Below are 16,299 nucleotides of genomic sequence, written 5' to 3'. Positions count from 1 at the left end.
ACTTGGCCCTTGGCAAGTAGCAGGGGCTGAATGAAGGAATTGGAGGAGAGTCGAAGTCCATCTCCTAGCTATGTATATGACATTTGATAATAGGCATGTTAGAAGAGCCATAGACAGATAGGCAGACAGTCTTTGTCGTGTTTGTACAGTGCCTAGCACAATGGGGACTTGGCCCATGACTGGGTGCCTAGTTGCTATTGAAATACGAATAATAAATAAGGAGTTTTGTCCATGAGTATATCTCATTCCAGAATGTAATACAGTCTGATTTCCATAAGAGACCATACCTGTTATAGAAACTGATTTACCTTTTCAGAAGTTACTGGAACATATTATCATATAAGATATTTTTCTCCTCCCTCCATGCCTCCCACACAGAAATATTCCTGAACTCTCTGTTTTTTAAAACAAAATGGATTTTATTTTTTTGCAATTTCCCCAAGTGATTTTGTCCCATGTCTGCAAATCCCCTAATTTAATAAGCACAGAAGATAGACATACATGAGAACTCTATGTTAAAGACTCTGTTCTCATACCTGTCCAGACCCTGGAGAACCATCAACAGGCTAACTCTAGGATTCTACACCAAAGAGATCATCCTACAGTCAACTCTATGGTGATGCCTTAAGAACTCATCCGGGGACACTATGTTATCACTACGGGGACTGCCTACCTATAGGAGCTTGCTGCTCCCCATGCTTATCAGAGCATCCTAGAAGCAATGTCATGTTTCAAAGATGGCTGACTGGGCATACATACCTCTCTCTTTATCCTCTGGAAACTCCTACGAGCAAACATACCCCTGGCATACGCCTGTATAACGCCCACAGCCTTCATCTGCTCCGCTGTCTTCTGACGCATCAGGTAACCTCGGCACAGGGCCTGAAACTTAATCACACTGGCCCGGGCTATTTCGTACTGCTTAGCAAGTCGCCGGCTCCGGAAGAGGGCCTGCAGGCGCTCAACGCCCAGCAGGATCTGCAGCAGGTGGAGAAGAATGAGTTGAAGTGATTAGGCTTGATGCAAATGAGGCCAGGACTGTGTTGGGCTGGATAGAGGATAACAAGTTCTGTAGCTATCCTGGACAGAGACTCAGGACAACTGACCCAGCTACTGGAAATTACCGCTGGAGTGAATGCTTTATTTCCTGCCAGTGCAGTGCTCTATAAAGTGGGCTTTGAAGATCCCCCTCCATGGCCTATTGAATGTAGGGAATGACATTAATCCCAGGAAACGGAGGGGAGGGAAGGGAGAGAACAGGACTGAAGAGAACTGAATGGAAGAAAATGGTCTTCCTGGGACTAATAAGGGGGCGTATCTTGGGTGCAACAAGGGTTAAGGTGTTCCAGAGCCCCTGTTGGGCTTAACCTCTCTTCTCCATACACCACCCATCTGCCCATTCTCGCTTATTGCTGAGCAGCCGTTCTGAACTCCTGCCACATACAGCACAGTATTCACACACCAGCATTCACAGACCCCCTTCACTTACCAGTCGGAAATTCTTCCTGCCGTAATAACCCCTCCATGCTGCCTGCAGCTTCACAGCAGCCTGCCTCTGTTTTAAAAACTGCTTCCTAAAAGCAGATGGATGAAGAAACAGGTTACTCTGCTAGGCAGTCCTGCCATATCTTATACAACAGACAAGGGTGAGGGGCAGGAATGAAGCGGTGGCTCGCCCCTCTCAGTCACAACATCCTGCCCGCCTGCACCCCGTGCTCACAGATGGTAAGCCCAGATGAGACTATTCTTATCATCTAGCCTGACCCCTTGCATAGCACCAGTCAGAGATTCACCCTGCTTCTCAGCTCTCAGCGCAAGTAAAGCAGCAGAGTGAATTAGACAAGATATCCAAAATCCTGTCACATGCACTCTGAATCCACTTGCTAATGGAGAGGAGAGTCTAGGGAAAGTCCCAGTAATCCCTATTGATTGACCCATGATGCTCCAGTAATGTTCTCAGCAGTAATTCCAGGCCACATGCTTTGCTGGAGTAGCTCCGTGGAATGCATTGAAGATGTGACACCTGAAAACGTGGTCCAGTTTCCAGAAATCAGACCTAGTTAAGTTAACCCTATGCATCTGATCACCATATGCTTAGAACTCGAGTTATAACTGATAATGTTTGCAAAACTTATCTGAATAAGCAAACTTCCTACAGTGAAAGCTCTCCCAGTAAATGCAGGGTGGATGACACCCGTATTGCACATTCATTGACAGGCGCATTCCCGAACACAGTTAGAACTGTTCCCTAAAACACACTTTGATTGGCCAGAGTTAGATTAATAAGTGATAAATCAAACCTTTAAGGAATCTGAGCAGCTGAGGATGGCTGTGTACTAGTAGGTAAGTAAACTCGACATACATTGACTTTTTAAACTGAACTGGACAAAACATTAGGAACCATAACTACAGGGAACAATCCTACACTGGCAGGGAGAAGAACTGAATAGGGTCATTCTGCAGATTAAAAGAGGACACTGACTGCAGTAGGATTTCATGCACTGAGACTTAGCCCATTGTTTACTAGAAATTGATCAATGCAAATCCTCCTTCCAGCTGGATTTATTGATCATTCTTTCACATGCATGCAGGGTGCTGTGTACAGCACCACTGTATTTTGTAAGGCACTGAGATAAAATGAATCAGAAAACATAATCTATGAGCAAAATCTTTGCCTATCTATTTATATGGCCCAATCAGTATATTATCTGAGTGCCAGAGGAATCTAATTTAAGGCCAATGGAAGCTGCGGATTGACATAGTCAGTGCTTTACTTATGTTATAATGCACCCCAAGGAGGAGAATATAGTCTATGAGAATTTATACAACTACGAATTCTCATGCTCTTTAAAAGCACTCACCTGTCCTTGAATCCCCTCAGCACCTTCTGGATCAGAATGGCCTTTTCAGTGAGCGCCTTGTCTCGCTGCACCTCCAATACCATATCGTGATAATCCTGTTTAAAAAGAGGTCACAAATATACATTGATTTAATGGTTTCAACACAGAACCACCAGAAACTTGACACAAAGGGCAGAATCTGTGCTGAAGGGGCCCAGAACTTGCAGGCGTGCTGCGAGTTGGCTTCAATGTACATTCTTGGAGCTGGAGGAGGAAGTTTCTGCAGCACCTGGCCCACTATGCTTGCTTGTAGCCATCTGCAGACGTACAGTACGCCCACACTATAACATGCTCTGTACCCTCAGGGTCTGAGCAGGGAGTTATGAAGTGCAATGCGCTGTTCCACTGCACAAATGGGAAATGGGAGTGGGTGAATGAATCAGCCTCTTATGGGACGAGCCATTTGGTGGCACAGCGATACCCTCTGAGCTACATTGTATTAAGGGCCAAAGAGCCAGACTTGGAGAGGAGGATAGTATTCACATTAGAACTCGGCATTGCTGACTTAGTTCTCCTTAGCTGGGAATTCAAGCTTTCCTATGAGGCACCCATATATATATATATATATATATATATTTTACCTTAAGAGGTAGCAAACGACCTTTATTACTTACTTTGAGGAAAATCTTGGTTCTTCCAATTTTCCAGTCTTCATCTTTCCCTAGAACCGCCTCAGAAATGTGAATGCAGCACCGACGAGCATCATCCTGCAGCTGATGGGGAAAAATCATTGTCACTGATTGGGGCTTGGTTAGAAATACAGAAGTTGCAGGATCTAAACATCTATGGCCTTGGCATTTCAAAGCATGAAGAACAGAAATTTACGAGGTCTGAGAGGCCTCAGGATTGAGAGTGCCAAGAGCAGAAATGGCTTGGGTTTAAAGGGCTCCAGGACCGAGAGCAGGAGGAATGTTAGTGTTTGTTCTGAGAAGTCCCGGTATCCAAAGCCAGGGGCATGTTAATTTCTCAGCACAGAGAGAGCTCAGAAATGAGGGTGCGGAGAATGAAAGTGTTTTAGATTTGGAATGATGCGCTTGGTTGGGATATTTTCAGGAATTTCAGGCCCTCTGGATCTAAAAGCATGAGCCATTACTGCCTGAGCTAAAGGGAACATGAACATGAAGAATAAAGGTATTTAAACCCTGGTTAGCCATGTGCTCCAGTATATGTGAGCAGTGAGCTGAGACCATTTTAGGCTTAAAACCTAACTGAGAGTATATTACTCTCAATGCCTCATCAGGAAAAGTCCAGTTAGCATTAATCAAGTTCCTGTGGACACACCTGTTCTCGAGTGGACATTGGCAGCAGGACTCTGTATCTCTCAAAGAACTCTGCAAAGCTGTAGCGAATTGGATAGCCAGCCTTCCTAATCCGAATGGTTTCCATCATTCCGGAATAGCGCAGCTGTCGGATACACAGCTCCCGATCGAACAACTGAAAGGACAGACACATGAAGAAACTTATCACAGAAACAAATTGTTCATGTAACGTTCCTTAGAGAGCATCTGTTGACTCCTGCAGATACCAGGATGGTTTCAAAATGAGATACTATTCTCTTTTTAAATGGCCTTTTTTATATAAGTCAATGCACCAAATTCATTGCTGGTGTAAGAAAGGGACTTCTGTGGAGCTGCATATTTGCACATGCCAGCAGCAGAAATGATCCACTTACTTTGGGTCTGATTTTTAAAGGCCATTTCCAATTCCACATCTGCACTTTTAGACCCATGAGAAATTGTGGGTCTGCTTTTGTAGGTAGCAAATAACTGCAGGAACAATTTGTGACACTTATTGGTCTGACTTCCTAACTGATCCTGCAAACCAGCGAGATATCTACAGATCAGAAACTGCCCCTGCAAAATTGTGCCTGCATTTTATCAAAGGAACAAAATTAGAGATTAGGGTGAGGTCCTTTAAAAATCCACACCTTAAAGTCATCCATCATACTCTGGGCCCAGTGCTAAAGGTGAGCATGTACACAGGACATTCCATACCTTGGCATTCAGATTGCCAGATAGGTGTATGAAATGGGTAATTCTGAAGGCAAGACCCAATCTGAGCAAGCAAATATAAAATCTGGACATCCCTGAAACTTCCACCAAGAGTGCTTAACATCCCCACTGCAACCACAAGGGCTGAAAGAAACCAAGATGACACAAACCAGGCCCGATTCACCACAGACTTCCACCTGTGTAGTCACCGACACCTCTACAAGTGGCTGTCAAATGCTACCGAATCAGCTCAGTAGGGTTGTACTCTCCCTTTGCACAAGTGTCAGTGACAGCACAAGCGGCAAGACCCTGGAGCCTCAGGCCTCACGTACTGTGGTCTAGTGCTATAGTTTTTGTGCATAGTTTGTTTTTAAAATGTCACTTTGAAAATTGTAACCCCTTAAAGGGCCTTTCCTACAAGCTGCAGAGACTAAGGGAGGGGAAGGGCAGGATTTCATGAACTGCTAAGTGTTAAGATCAGGGCTCTAAGGAGGTTACTTTAAGAAGTGAACGTCCTCACATCCTGAATAATGATAGCCAGCCCCAGAGGGTAGATAAGGGACAGGATCTCAGAATTCTTGCCTGATGTAAATATGAACAGACCATCAAGTACCAGTGAAGAGATACTCGCCAGCTACTTTGAACAGTTGAGGGTGGGCAGGGTTTTTTTCTTCTTCGGTCCTCTATAGTTGTTATTCTGTTCAAATCACACATAGACTGAGAAAATAGAAACATACCACCAGCACTGGCATGCTTACTTGTGGCTATGTCTGCTGTGGTGGGACATGTGCCGCTGAGAGGTGCAAAGTAACTGTAACTTTTCAGGGCTATTGGATGAAAGACGGATACACCCCTCCAAGTGACATCAGTTATGCCACAGGATCCCATCCTGCCCGGGCTGACCCACTTTAAGCAGGCAAGTAGTCTCAGTGACCTGTGTGGGACTAGTCACGTACTAACAGGTAAGCCCAGGCGTAAGTTGGCAGGGTCAGGGCCTTGGTCTGCACGGCAGTATGGAAGAAGTCGTTCCATTATTGTTTTGTCGCAACCTGAGCCCAGTTCCCTGTTGGAGGTGAGGACCCAGTCTATCTCCCACTGAAGCACTGGCGGCCTTCCCACAAACTTAAAAAGGGAGTTGGATCAGGTCTGATATGATTAGACCACTCTATGGGCTCAATTCGGCCAGGCACTGAGCACCTCTCCCAGGAGGTTCTGAGCACCCTTAATGCCTGCTGAAGTCAATGGGAATTGAAAACACACGGCAGTTTGCAAGAGAAGACTCAGCCTAACCAAAATTATGTGCTCCATTCAGGTAACCACAGCGCAGCCAGTGTGTGAGTCAATACATGACCAATTCTTTTTTTTTAAATTAGTATTTCTCTGTCTCTGGGCCAGATCCTCAGCTGGTGCAGGCTGACATCACTCCATTGACTTCAATGGAGCACTGCTGATTTACAGCAGCTGAGGAGTTGGCCCTTTGTTTCCAAAACTAAGGTGGACACACATTTGTCAAAGGAGCTCAACCCATCCCCTGAATTTACATCTGCCAAACACTGGTCACTAGAGGCTTGGTCCAAAGCCCATTGAAGTCCTTAGGAAGACTCTCACTGACCGCGGTGGGCTTTGGGCCAAGCCCTAGTTGCCCACAGCAGGTTGATGCAGGTTTTTGAAAGATGCAAGATTGTGAGTGCAAAGCCCAAGTGCATGTTTTAAATGTAGTCTGTCCATTGGGAGGTTCTAGTAAGGACGATCCCATCATCGCTTCCTAGCTTGGCAGATAATTGCACCTTGGCGGTGCTGGACCTTGCAACACAGAACTTAATTCCATTTGATCTAGGTTTTCCTATAGCCCACATCACTGCAATCTCTGAGCACTTCCTCTCTGTTGACTCAGCACACCAGCTGAGATAGCACAGTGCTATTGTCCCCAATTCAAATGAAGGAACTGAGGCATGGACAGATGAAGGTCGCACAGGGAGTCTGGGCCAGGGCCAGCTCCAGGCACCAGCGGAGGAAGCACGTGCCTGGGGCGGCACATGCTAAGGGGCGGCATCATTCCGTCCATTCTTGGAGCGGCACAGTCCGAGCGGCTTTTTTTTTTTTTTTGCTTTGGCAGTTCGGGCGGCTTTTTTTTTATTTTATTTTTTTTTTTTTTTGCTTGGGGTGGCAAAAATGGTAGAGCCGGCCCTGTCTGGGCAGAACCAAGTCTTAATCTCCTGAGTCCCAGTCCAGTGTCTTAGCGGCAAGACCTTCCCTCTTCCCTTGTGACACTGCTCAGATGGCCCTTCTCCACTTTAAACACCAACACCTTTGTCCCTCAGTATAATCACTTTTGGCCCCATAGTTATATTTTTTCCCTTTCCCTATTTGTTGTTAGTTAAAACCCTCCCAATTCTCTGTTTTGCAGGCACAAGGGAGGCTTTTATAACATGTTTCAGTATATTCCTCATTCCTGGTTTTGCAATACATCACTCCAAAATCTTTTGCAGGGGCCCTTTAAAATTAAAGCCACTCTATACTATTGCCTTTTTTATTACAGCCACCTTAGAACTCCAGCTATTCTTGGTTAAGGTGGAAATACAAGATGCTATACAGCAACTGAGGATTTCTGCTAAGTCACTTTCCCTCTAAACACAAACGTTACTGCAGGTAAGACGTTGATCTAGTATTTTTGAAGTATTACCAAAGGCTTCTTGTAGTCGTTGGGTTTGATACAGCGAATAAAGTACGGCTGGCAGCTCCCCAGGATTTTCATCAGCTGCTCCAGAGACTGTTTGAATTGACCACCTAATGTAGACAGGCGTTTGGTGGTATCCGAGCCCTGGAGAGAATAAGCACATACATGATTCTTACCTCCCATGGGCCCACTAATAACCTGGCTGTGTGTTCCTGGAAAGAGAAACACATTTTTTGACAGTCCCCTAATTTCTGTTTCTGTACCCACTAGGGGCCAGATATGCCATCCTTACTCTATGCTGTACTTACCTGTGCCAGTAACCCCCCTGCGCTCACTGGGATTACTCACGTGAATAAAGTGTTGCTCAGTGTGCATGGGAGTGGCAAAGTCCTACCCATCGTGTGTACCAAGGGCAAGGATCCTTCTGTGCGGACAAGTTCTGGGTATATTATAGGATCTGTCTTGGCATGTACCAGGTTATTATTGCAATGGTAATTAATATATGCATCCGAAGAAGTGGGTTGTAGCCCACGAAAGCTTATGCTCTAATAAATTTGTTAGTCTCTAAGGTGCCACAAGTACTCCTGTTCTTTTTGCGGATACAGACTAACACGGCTGCTACTCTGAAACATGGTAATTAATGTGTGTGTGCTTGTGAGCTTGATAGGAAACAGCATGTACGTAAGCAATACTGACCTCCAGGCTAGGCATTACCTGGCAGTTCATGCCCAGCTGGCCAGGCTCAGGGCCCATGGCTTCTCAGCCAGCCATTAGCCACAGAAATCTAACTCCAAGGTCATTATTGCTATTGTAAATAGTGAAATGGTAAAAATATGCAGAATACATAGTGAAAAGTTAAGAGCTGATCTGCATATGGTCATAAATACAGAATTCTTATGCTTATAGCAACAGTGCCGAATTCTGCTCTCTGTTCCACTGGTGCAACTCCAATGGAAACGCACCTTTATTTTAGTTACTGCCAGTTTTGACCCGCCTAAGTGGGAGCAGAATTTTCCAAGTCTTTGTTACACAGAGCATTGTAGTGGGAGTTAATCTCAGCTTTCCATTGTGTTTAAACTGCACATTCCATTACAGTGACACTCTGTTCAAATCATAGAATCATAGAACTGGAAGGGACCTTCAGAGGTCATCTAGTCCAGTCCCCTGCACTCAAGGCAGGACTAAGTATTATCTAGACCAGGGATCGGCAACCTTTGGCATGCGGCTCGCCAGGGTAAGCCCCCTGGCGGGCCGGGCCGGTTTGTTTACCTGCTGCGTCCGCAGGTTTGGCCGATCGCGGCTCCCACTGGCCGCGGTTCGCTGTCCCAGGCCAATGGGGGCGGCGGGAAGCGGCGCGGGCTGAGGGATGTGCTGGCCGCCGCCCCCTGCCGCCCCCATTGGCCTGGGACGGCAAACCGCGGCCAGTGGGAGCCGCGATCGGCCGAACCTGCAGTCGCAGCAGGTAAACAAACCGGCCCGGCCCGCCAGGGGGCTTACCCTGGCGAGCCCCATGCCAAAGGTTGCCGATCCCTGATCTAGACCATCCCTGACAGGTGTTTGTCCAACCTGCTCTTAAAAATATCCAATATTGGAGATTCCACAGTCTCCCTACACAATTTATTCCAGTGCTTATCCACTCTGACAGTTCGGAAGTTTTTCCTAATGTCCAACCTAAACTGCCCTTGCTGCAATTTAAGCCCATTGCTTCTTGTCCTATCCTCAGAGGTTAAGATTCCTACCTACAGCAGGGTTCCATTGCGATTGTTTGTTTGGTTGGTTATTACAGGGCTTCTTCAGAGCAAGGAGCTAATAACTGTGTGACAGAAGGTTTATTTGATGCTGGGGAACCACAGACGCCATTGGCCCATGTTGCTATTACACTTAAGCAAATCCATTCTGATCGTCATTCCTCTTTAAACATTCACACTTAGCATCTAACACATTGAGCACTTCTGCAGCTTTACCTATGGATCAACACTGCCCTCCCGTGGCCAAACACATGTACTTTTGGAAAATATTTCCTCAGAGTGCCTTAGAGCAGTGGTTTTCAAACTTTTTTTCTGGCGACCCAGTTGAAGAAAATTGTTGATGCCCGTGACCCAGCGGAGCTCAGGATGAGGGATTTGGGGTGTGGGAGGAACTCAGAGCTGGTGCAGAGGGTTGGGTTGTGGGGGTGAGGGCTGTGGGGTGGGGCTGGGAATGAGGGGTTCGGGGTGTGAGAGGGGGCTCTGGGATGGGGCAGGAGGTGTGGGGGGGACTGGGGGTGCAGGCTCTGGGATGGGGCCAGGGATGAGGGGTTTGGGGTGCAGGAAGGGGCTCAGGGTTTGGGGGGGCTCAGGGCTGCGGCAGGGGAATGGGGCATAGGGTTGGGGCACTGGCTTACCTTTGGTGACTCCCGGTCAGCAGTGGTGCTAAGGCAGGCTTCCTGCCTGCCCTGGCACCGCGGACCAGGCTGCGCCTGGAAGCAGCCAGCAGCAGGTCCAGCTCCTAGGCAGAGGCGCGTGGCTCTTGCCTGCATACACCCTCTGCTGGCAGTCCCAGCAATCAACATCAAGGCAGTGCATCCAGGACCAACAGGGAGGGGGAGGGGAAGGGGGAGGGGGAGGGCCACCCATTGGTTTCTCAAATGCAGCCACCCATATTGCCACCCACCCCCACCCCATCACAGCTCAGGAGGCTGTGGCCGCAAGAAAAGACCCTGGTGGCCGCAAGAAAAGAAACACTGGATTAGTTGCTGCCAGGGACTGGGGGAGCCTGAGAATAGCTTCTGGCTGGCTGCTGGGACCAAGCAGGTAGTTACTGGCAGGGACTGGGGGAGTGAGGAAGGAGCTTCTGGTTGGCTGCTGGGACTCAACTAAGATGGGCTACAGGGAAGCGGTCCAGGGAAACATAGAGCAGCAATTAGCAAAGGGACACAGCGAAAGGATTAAAGGGTCTCTGGGTTGGGACCTAGAGCAATGAGTGGGACCATATCCCCCCCAGCCACTGAGGGAAGTGTCTGTTCCCTAAGGAAGGGAATTAGAGCTGTGGCATCGCAGGGAAGAGGGCTGCACTGGGACTGACTCAGTGGGGAGCTGTGGTCAGCGAACTGAGTCCAAGAGGGGTGACTTAGCAGGAAAGCTGGGGTCACTGAGGACTCAAGTAGAGGCAAGGCGACCCCAGGGAAAAAGCCCTCAAGGCAGTGCTCAATTCCAGAGTAGGAGCCTTGCAACCTAGCTGGACCAAGCGAGGGTACCGTGATGGGCCCTGTTGTGCTGGTTAAAGACTGAGCCCAGGGAGAGTGCAGGACATGGGGGACATTTTGGATTGTGTACCCCAGAAGGGATTTGTTTGGTTTTGCACATAGACTAAGAGACTCGGCCAGAGGTCTGAGTCCTCAAAGACCTGCCTGACAACTGCAGCAGCCAACGGGGCACTGTGAGTGGAGAAAATCGAGAAAAAACACACACTCGACCAGGGGTGCTCGCAAGAGATGAGCACCCCATTACAACCTTGCTATCCAATACAGCAGTATCTGGGACAGGGCTCCTAGGCTGTAGTTCACAGGACTCATATCTTATTCTGGACTGGCTGTCTGAATGATCCCATGCACAATGCCTGGACTGCACAATGTTCCACTCCCAGATCACTTCCTATGATACTCTTAAATGATCCCACATGAAGTTCTGAGGTTCCCACCAAGCTATCCTGGGACTTCAGATGGAGAGTTTTTTTTTTTTATCAATTGCCAGTTGTCTGCCTGCTCCTAGAGTTGTATTCACTCTACCGTGGTGCCTCCTGGTCACACCTTGCTTCAATTAAAGGGAGCTTCTGGATTTACAATGCACGCCTTTAGGCATGATTTTCTCCATGCCACCTCCACTCAGACAGACAGACAGACACACACACACTCTCTCTCTCTCTCTCTTAGACGGTTGCAGCTGGCATCTACCTTCAGACAGAAAACCAGGCACAGCTGAGGCAGACTCAATATAGACTTGTCAATTTGCTGTCTGAGCATGCTGAAAAAGAAGTACAGCTCAAATGCTTCAATGCGAGCCTGAATGTAGCCTCCACATAGGCCATTCAGGGAGAGGAAGTCCTAAGGCCCCCTGTTACTCTGAGTTTTGGGTTGGCATCAGAGCAGTTTATGGCAATAACTCAGGATTCCAGTTGATCATGCAAGCTGTTCTACCAGCGCACAAATTGCTCAAGGGAAAGACAGAAGAGTTTGCAGACAGAATGTAAGACCATTTGGAAGGCTGAAGATAATCAAGCACACTTCAGATTTTTTTTTTTTAATCAAGTGGAAGAAAACCAACCTTGAGGATATGCTCAGCTCTGAGATGTTTTATGCTCCCACGGCCTAGGGTAGCCACGGTTGTTTCCACCTGGAAGATCTGCCTCAGGAATTTGTTTTTGGAAGAGTAAACCAATTGCATTATGTTGGAGCTGAGCATGTCACGATTCTTCTCCAGGAAACCTGTGGGTCAGAAATAAAATAACCTCATCATCTGCGCAGGCTCTGATCCCAGGCTGCCACTCTAAAATAAACCTAATTTACAGTAACTTGCAACTCAATTTAAATGAATCCTCTTGCCTTCATTACTTCTGCTTGGCAAGCAGGAGGCTGTGTGTAATCTAGCACCATAGAGAGGACAATGACCCATGGTGCAGCTGCCTCAGGGGAGAGGCGTTCTCCTCTCTTTGCTTCTGAGGAGGACCGTGCTTGTACAGAGAAGTGTTCTCACCTTTCGACTGGTAATAGACAATCCCAGCAAAGTGGCTGATACCAAATTTGGTGTCATGGACGCTCCTCGGTGGGAGGTAGACTTTGCTTTTGCCATGATGGGAATTGATTTTGTTTAGCAAAGTGGCGTCAGTGCCCTAGGAACAAACACAACCAAGAGGCAGGGGTGAAGCAGATTCTCTCTGCAAGCACTGGCCTCTACAGTGCGAGCAAAAAAAAAAAAAAAAAAAAAAAAAAGTGCTCTGAGATAAAAAAGGGTTAAATCTGGACCTGTACTGAGTGATTGCACTGGAGTGGGAGGAGGGAAAGTGCTGTTAGGAGCTGGATCCAGCAGTAGGGCAAGGCACCATCCTAGAACTCTCAAATACAAAGTCAGGGCCTAGCTAGAGTATCAACTGGCACTTCACAGCACCAGTGAGTGTGTCCTGCTACCTTGGGGCCAGGGAATCACCCCCGCTGACTCCACTGAGGTCACCTGCAGCTGCTAGGAGATCCCCAAAGCTGTGCAAGAGGCAGTAAGAGTTGCTTGAGAGAATGTTCCTCTGGCCTCTTTGAGCCTTCCTGCCCAGCACAGGCTCAGTGGCACAGAGGCCCTCCATGAGGCTGGCACTGCTCTCCTTCCCCCGGCCCTTGTGCAACTCTGGAGGTTACAGACAGGATTCTGCCTTGCATAGCCAATCATCTGGGAAGCTCAACGGGTGAGTTTGGTAGGCTGGCAATCAGTTGGATGCTTGTCATTAAGCGTATAGTTTTCATTACAATTCATCAGTGAGGGGAAAAAACCCACCAGGATAATGCTGTTGTTAAAGGGATGTCGTCAACAGCTTCCTCCTCCTTGGGGTAGCGGAGAGCATGTAGAATGGGCAGGGCTGTGCTCTTTGAAGTGCCATGGGCCCTTGAGATACTAAAGAGGGAGCAAACCCTTTGCTCTTCTGAGTGCAGGGACTGCAGTTGTGATTATCCTTTTACTGGAGCATGCAGAGAGCATGGGGGATGCTCTCCAGCCTCTGTGCTCTTACCACCTGGCACAGCTGCATCATTTAAGAATACTTTACTAGGTATTTGGCCCAAAAAGCCAAAACTGAGGGTGAAGGCTGTGATGGTTAAAAAAAATAAAAAAATAGAGTGCAAGTGAAAGCAAATACATATATTTGTAGTATTATAACAAATGGAAGGAAGGGGATGTTAATAGTAATGAATATAAATCAGAAATTAGGACTTGTAGAAAATTGATAAGGGAAGCAAAGAGACACAAGGTGGCAGCTATGGCCAGCAGCATTAATGACAATAAGAAGGAGTCTTTTAAATATAATAGGGGGGAAAAAATCCTGACAATGATATTGGTCCATTACTAGGTGGAAATAGTAGAATTATCAATAATAATTCAGAAAAGGCAGAAGTGTTCAATACATATTTCTGTTCTGTATTTGGGGAGAAAACAGATGCTACAGTCTCATCCTATGGTGATGATAACACAATTCCCATTCCACTAGCATCTCTGGAGGATGTTAAACAGAAGCTACTACAGCTAGACATTTTAAAAATCTGGTCCAGATAACTTGCATCCAAGAGTTTTAGAAGAGCTGGTTGAAGAGCTTGCTAGACTGTTAATGTTGTTTTTCAATAAGTCTTGGAGAACTGAGGAACCAGAAGACTGGAAGAAAGCTAATGTAACAATTTTTTAAAAGGGTAAATGGAATGACCTGGGTAATTATAGGCTGGTCAGCCTGACTGCAATCCCTGGCAAGATAATGGAGCAGCTGATATGGGACTCGATTAATAAAGAATTAAAGGAAGGTAAGATAATTAATGGAAATCAACATGGGTTTATGGAAAATAGATCCTGTCAGATGAACTTGATTTCTTTTTTGATGACATTACAGATTTGGTTGATAAAGGTAAAAGGGTTGATGTAATATACTTAGATTTCTATAAGGCATGACATGTTGATTAAAAAACTAGAATGATATAAAATTAACATGGCACACATTAAATGGATTAAAAACTGGCTAACTGATAAGTTTCAAAATGTAATTGTAAATAGGGAATTGTCTTTGAGTGGGTGAGTTTCCAGTGGGGTCCCACATGGATTGGTTCTTGGCCCTACACTCTTAATGTTTTTATTAGTGACCTGAAAGAAAGCATAAAATCATCACTGATAAAGTTTGCAGATGATAAAAAAATTGGGGGAATGGTAAATAATGAAGAGGACAGGTCACTGATTCAGAGTGATCTGGATCTCAGTAAACTGGGTGCAAGCAAACAATATGCTTTTTATTCGGCTAAATGTAAATGCATACCCCTAGGAACAAAGACTGCAGGCCATACGTACAGGATGGGGGACTCTCTATCCTGGGAAGCAGTGACTCTGAAAAAGCTTTGGGGGTTGTGGTGGATAATCAGCTAAACATGTGCTCCCAGTGTGACGCTGTGGCCAAAAGAGTTAATGTGACCCTGGGATGCATAAACAGGGGAATTTTGAGAAGGAGTACAAAGGTTATTTTACCTCTATATTTGGCACTGGGATATTTGGCACTGCTGGAATACTGTGTCCAGCTCTAGTGTCTACAGTTCAAGAAGGATGTTGATAAATTGGAGAGGAGTTCAGAGAAGAGCCATGAGAATGATTAAAGGATTAGAAAACATGCCGTATAATGATTGACTCAAAGAGCTCAATCTATTTTAACAAAGAAAAGGTTAAGGTGTGACTTGATTACAGTCTATAAGTGTCTACATGGGGAACAAATATTTAATAATGGGCTTTTCAATCTAGCAGAGAAAGGTATAACATGATCCAATGGCTGGAAGTTGAAGCTAGATAAATTCAGACTGGAACTAAGGCATACATTTTAACAATTAAGGTAATTTACCATTGGAACAATTTACCAAGGGTTGTCATGGATTCTCAATTGTCTTGTAATGACAATTTTAAAATCAAGTTTGGATATTTTTCTAAAAGATCTTCTCTAGGAATTATTTCGGGGAAGTTCTATGGTCTGTGTTATACAGGCGGGCAGACTAGATGATCACAGTGGTCCCTTCTGGCCTTGGAATCTATGAGTCTATAAGGGCCATAAATGATTCTGGCCCCGAAGAATTCTGGAGCAGCAATTCCTCTCACCTGTAAGCACTGTCTGGCACACAGTCAACCAGGGAACCATGTACAGCAGGGGTCGGCAACATTCGGCACACGGCTCGCCAGGGTAAGCACCCTGGCGGGCCGGGCCAGTTTATTTACCTGCTGACGCGGCAGGTTCGGCCGATCGCGGCCCACACTGGCCGCGGTTCGCCGTCCCGGGCCAATGGGGGCGGCGGGAAGCGGCGCGGGCCAAGGGATGTGCTGGCCGCGGCTTCCCGCCACCCCCATTGGCCCGGGACGGCGAACCGCGGCCAGTGGGGGCCGCGATCGGCCGAACCTGCCGCGTCAGCAGGTAAATAAACTGGCCCGGCCCGCCAGGGTGCTTACCCTGGCGAGCCGCGTGCCGAACGTTGCCGACCCCTGATCTACAGTGTGCACAAGAGTTTTAATCTCATGGACTTTCCCCTTTGGGTTGCAACTGGAGAGGACACTAAAGGTAGTGAAGGGACTTCTGTGGGGAGATGACTCTCACTGGGTCTTACCAGCTCACAGTCCCTCCAGAAGAGCTTTCTAGGCAGCTGCCCTCTGTGTGAAGCCAAGAGACCAGACAGAATAAGACTCTCACCTTAGGGAACTTGCTTTCTTCATCAATGAGGGAGACAATGTTCATGGGTTTGAGTGCGATCACTTCCAAAGCCTGGTGGTTGTCTGTGAAGTCAATGTGGCTCCAGGAGATGTGCTCCGCAAGGTATTCCTCCTGCTCCAGCTTGAAGACATGGCGCACAAAGAACTGCTGAAGGTGCTCGTTGGCAAAGTTAATACAGAGCTGCTCAAAGCTGCAGGGGAACAGCATGGGGAATCCACTGTCATCTCCATGTTACCTGGTACCATCACTATCACTGGACAGTATTATCTGATACTCT

The 16,299-nt window shown here is 46.9% G+C and overlaps 1 protein-coding gene across 1 annotated transcript in view; it reads right to left on the bottom strand.

Annotated features, from left to right (window-relative positions):
- The window catches only part of MYO7B (myosin VIIB), an 82,792-nt gene that overhangs the window by 43,073 nt on the left and 23,420 nt on the right, over positions 1 to 16,299 (bottom strand). Inside the window, exons 12-20 of the mRNA XM_029911107.1 lie at positions 16,002 to 16,212; positions 12,299 to 12,434; positions 11,870 to 12,030; positions 7,575 to 7,712; positions 4,182 to 4,334; positions 3,515 to 3,613; positions 2,862 to 2,956; positions 1,490 to 1,574; positions 760 to 978 (exon numbers count right to left, since the gene is read on the bottom strand). Of these exons, the coding sequence (XP_029766967.1) occupies positions 760 to 978; positions 1,490 to 1,574; positions 2,862 to 2,956; positions 3,515 to 3,613; positions 4,182 to 4,334; positions 7,575 to 7,712; positions 11,870 to 12,030; positions 12,299 to 12,434; positions 16,002 to 16,212 (1,297 nt within the window). The remainder of the gene's footprint in view (positions 1 to 759; positions 979 to 1,489; positions 1,575 to 2,861; positions 2,957 to 3,514; positions 3,614 to 4,181; positions 4,335 to 7,574; positions 7,713 to 11,869; positions 12,031 to 12,298; positions 12,435 to 16,001; positions 16,213 to 16,299) is intronic.

The sequence above is a fragment of the Terrapene carolina genome, unplaced genomic scaffold (assembly GCF_002925995.2).
Source record: "Terrapene carolina triunguis isolate 2854851 unplaced genomic scaffold, T_m_triunguis-2.0 Scaffold88, whole genome shotgun sequence".
NCBI lineage: Eukaryota > Metazoa > Chordata > Testudines > Emydidae > Terrapene > Terrapene triunguis.
Note: the sequence above shows the minus strand (reverse complement) of the source record. Positions and strands in the feature narration are given on the sequence as shown.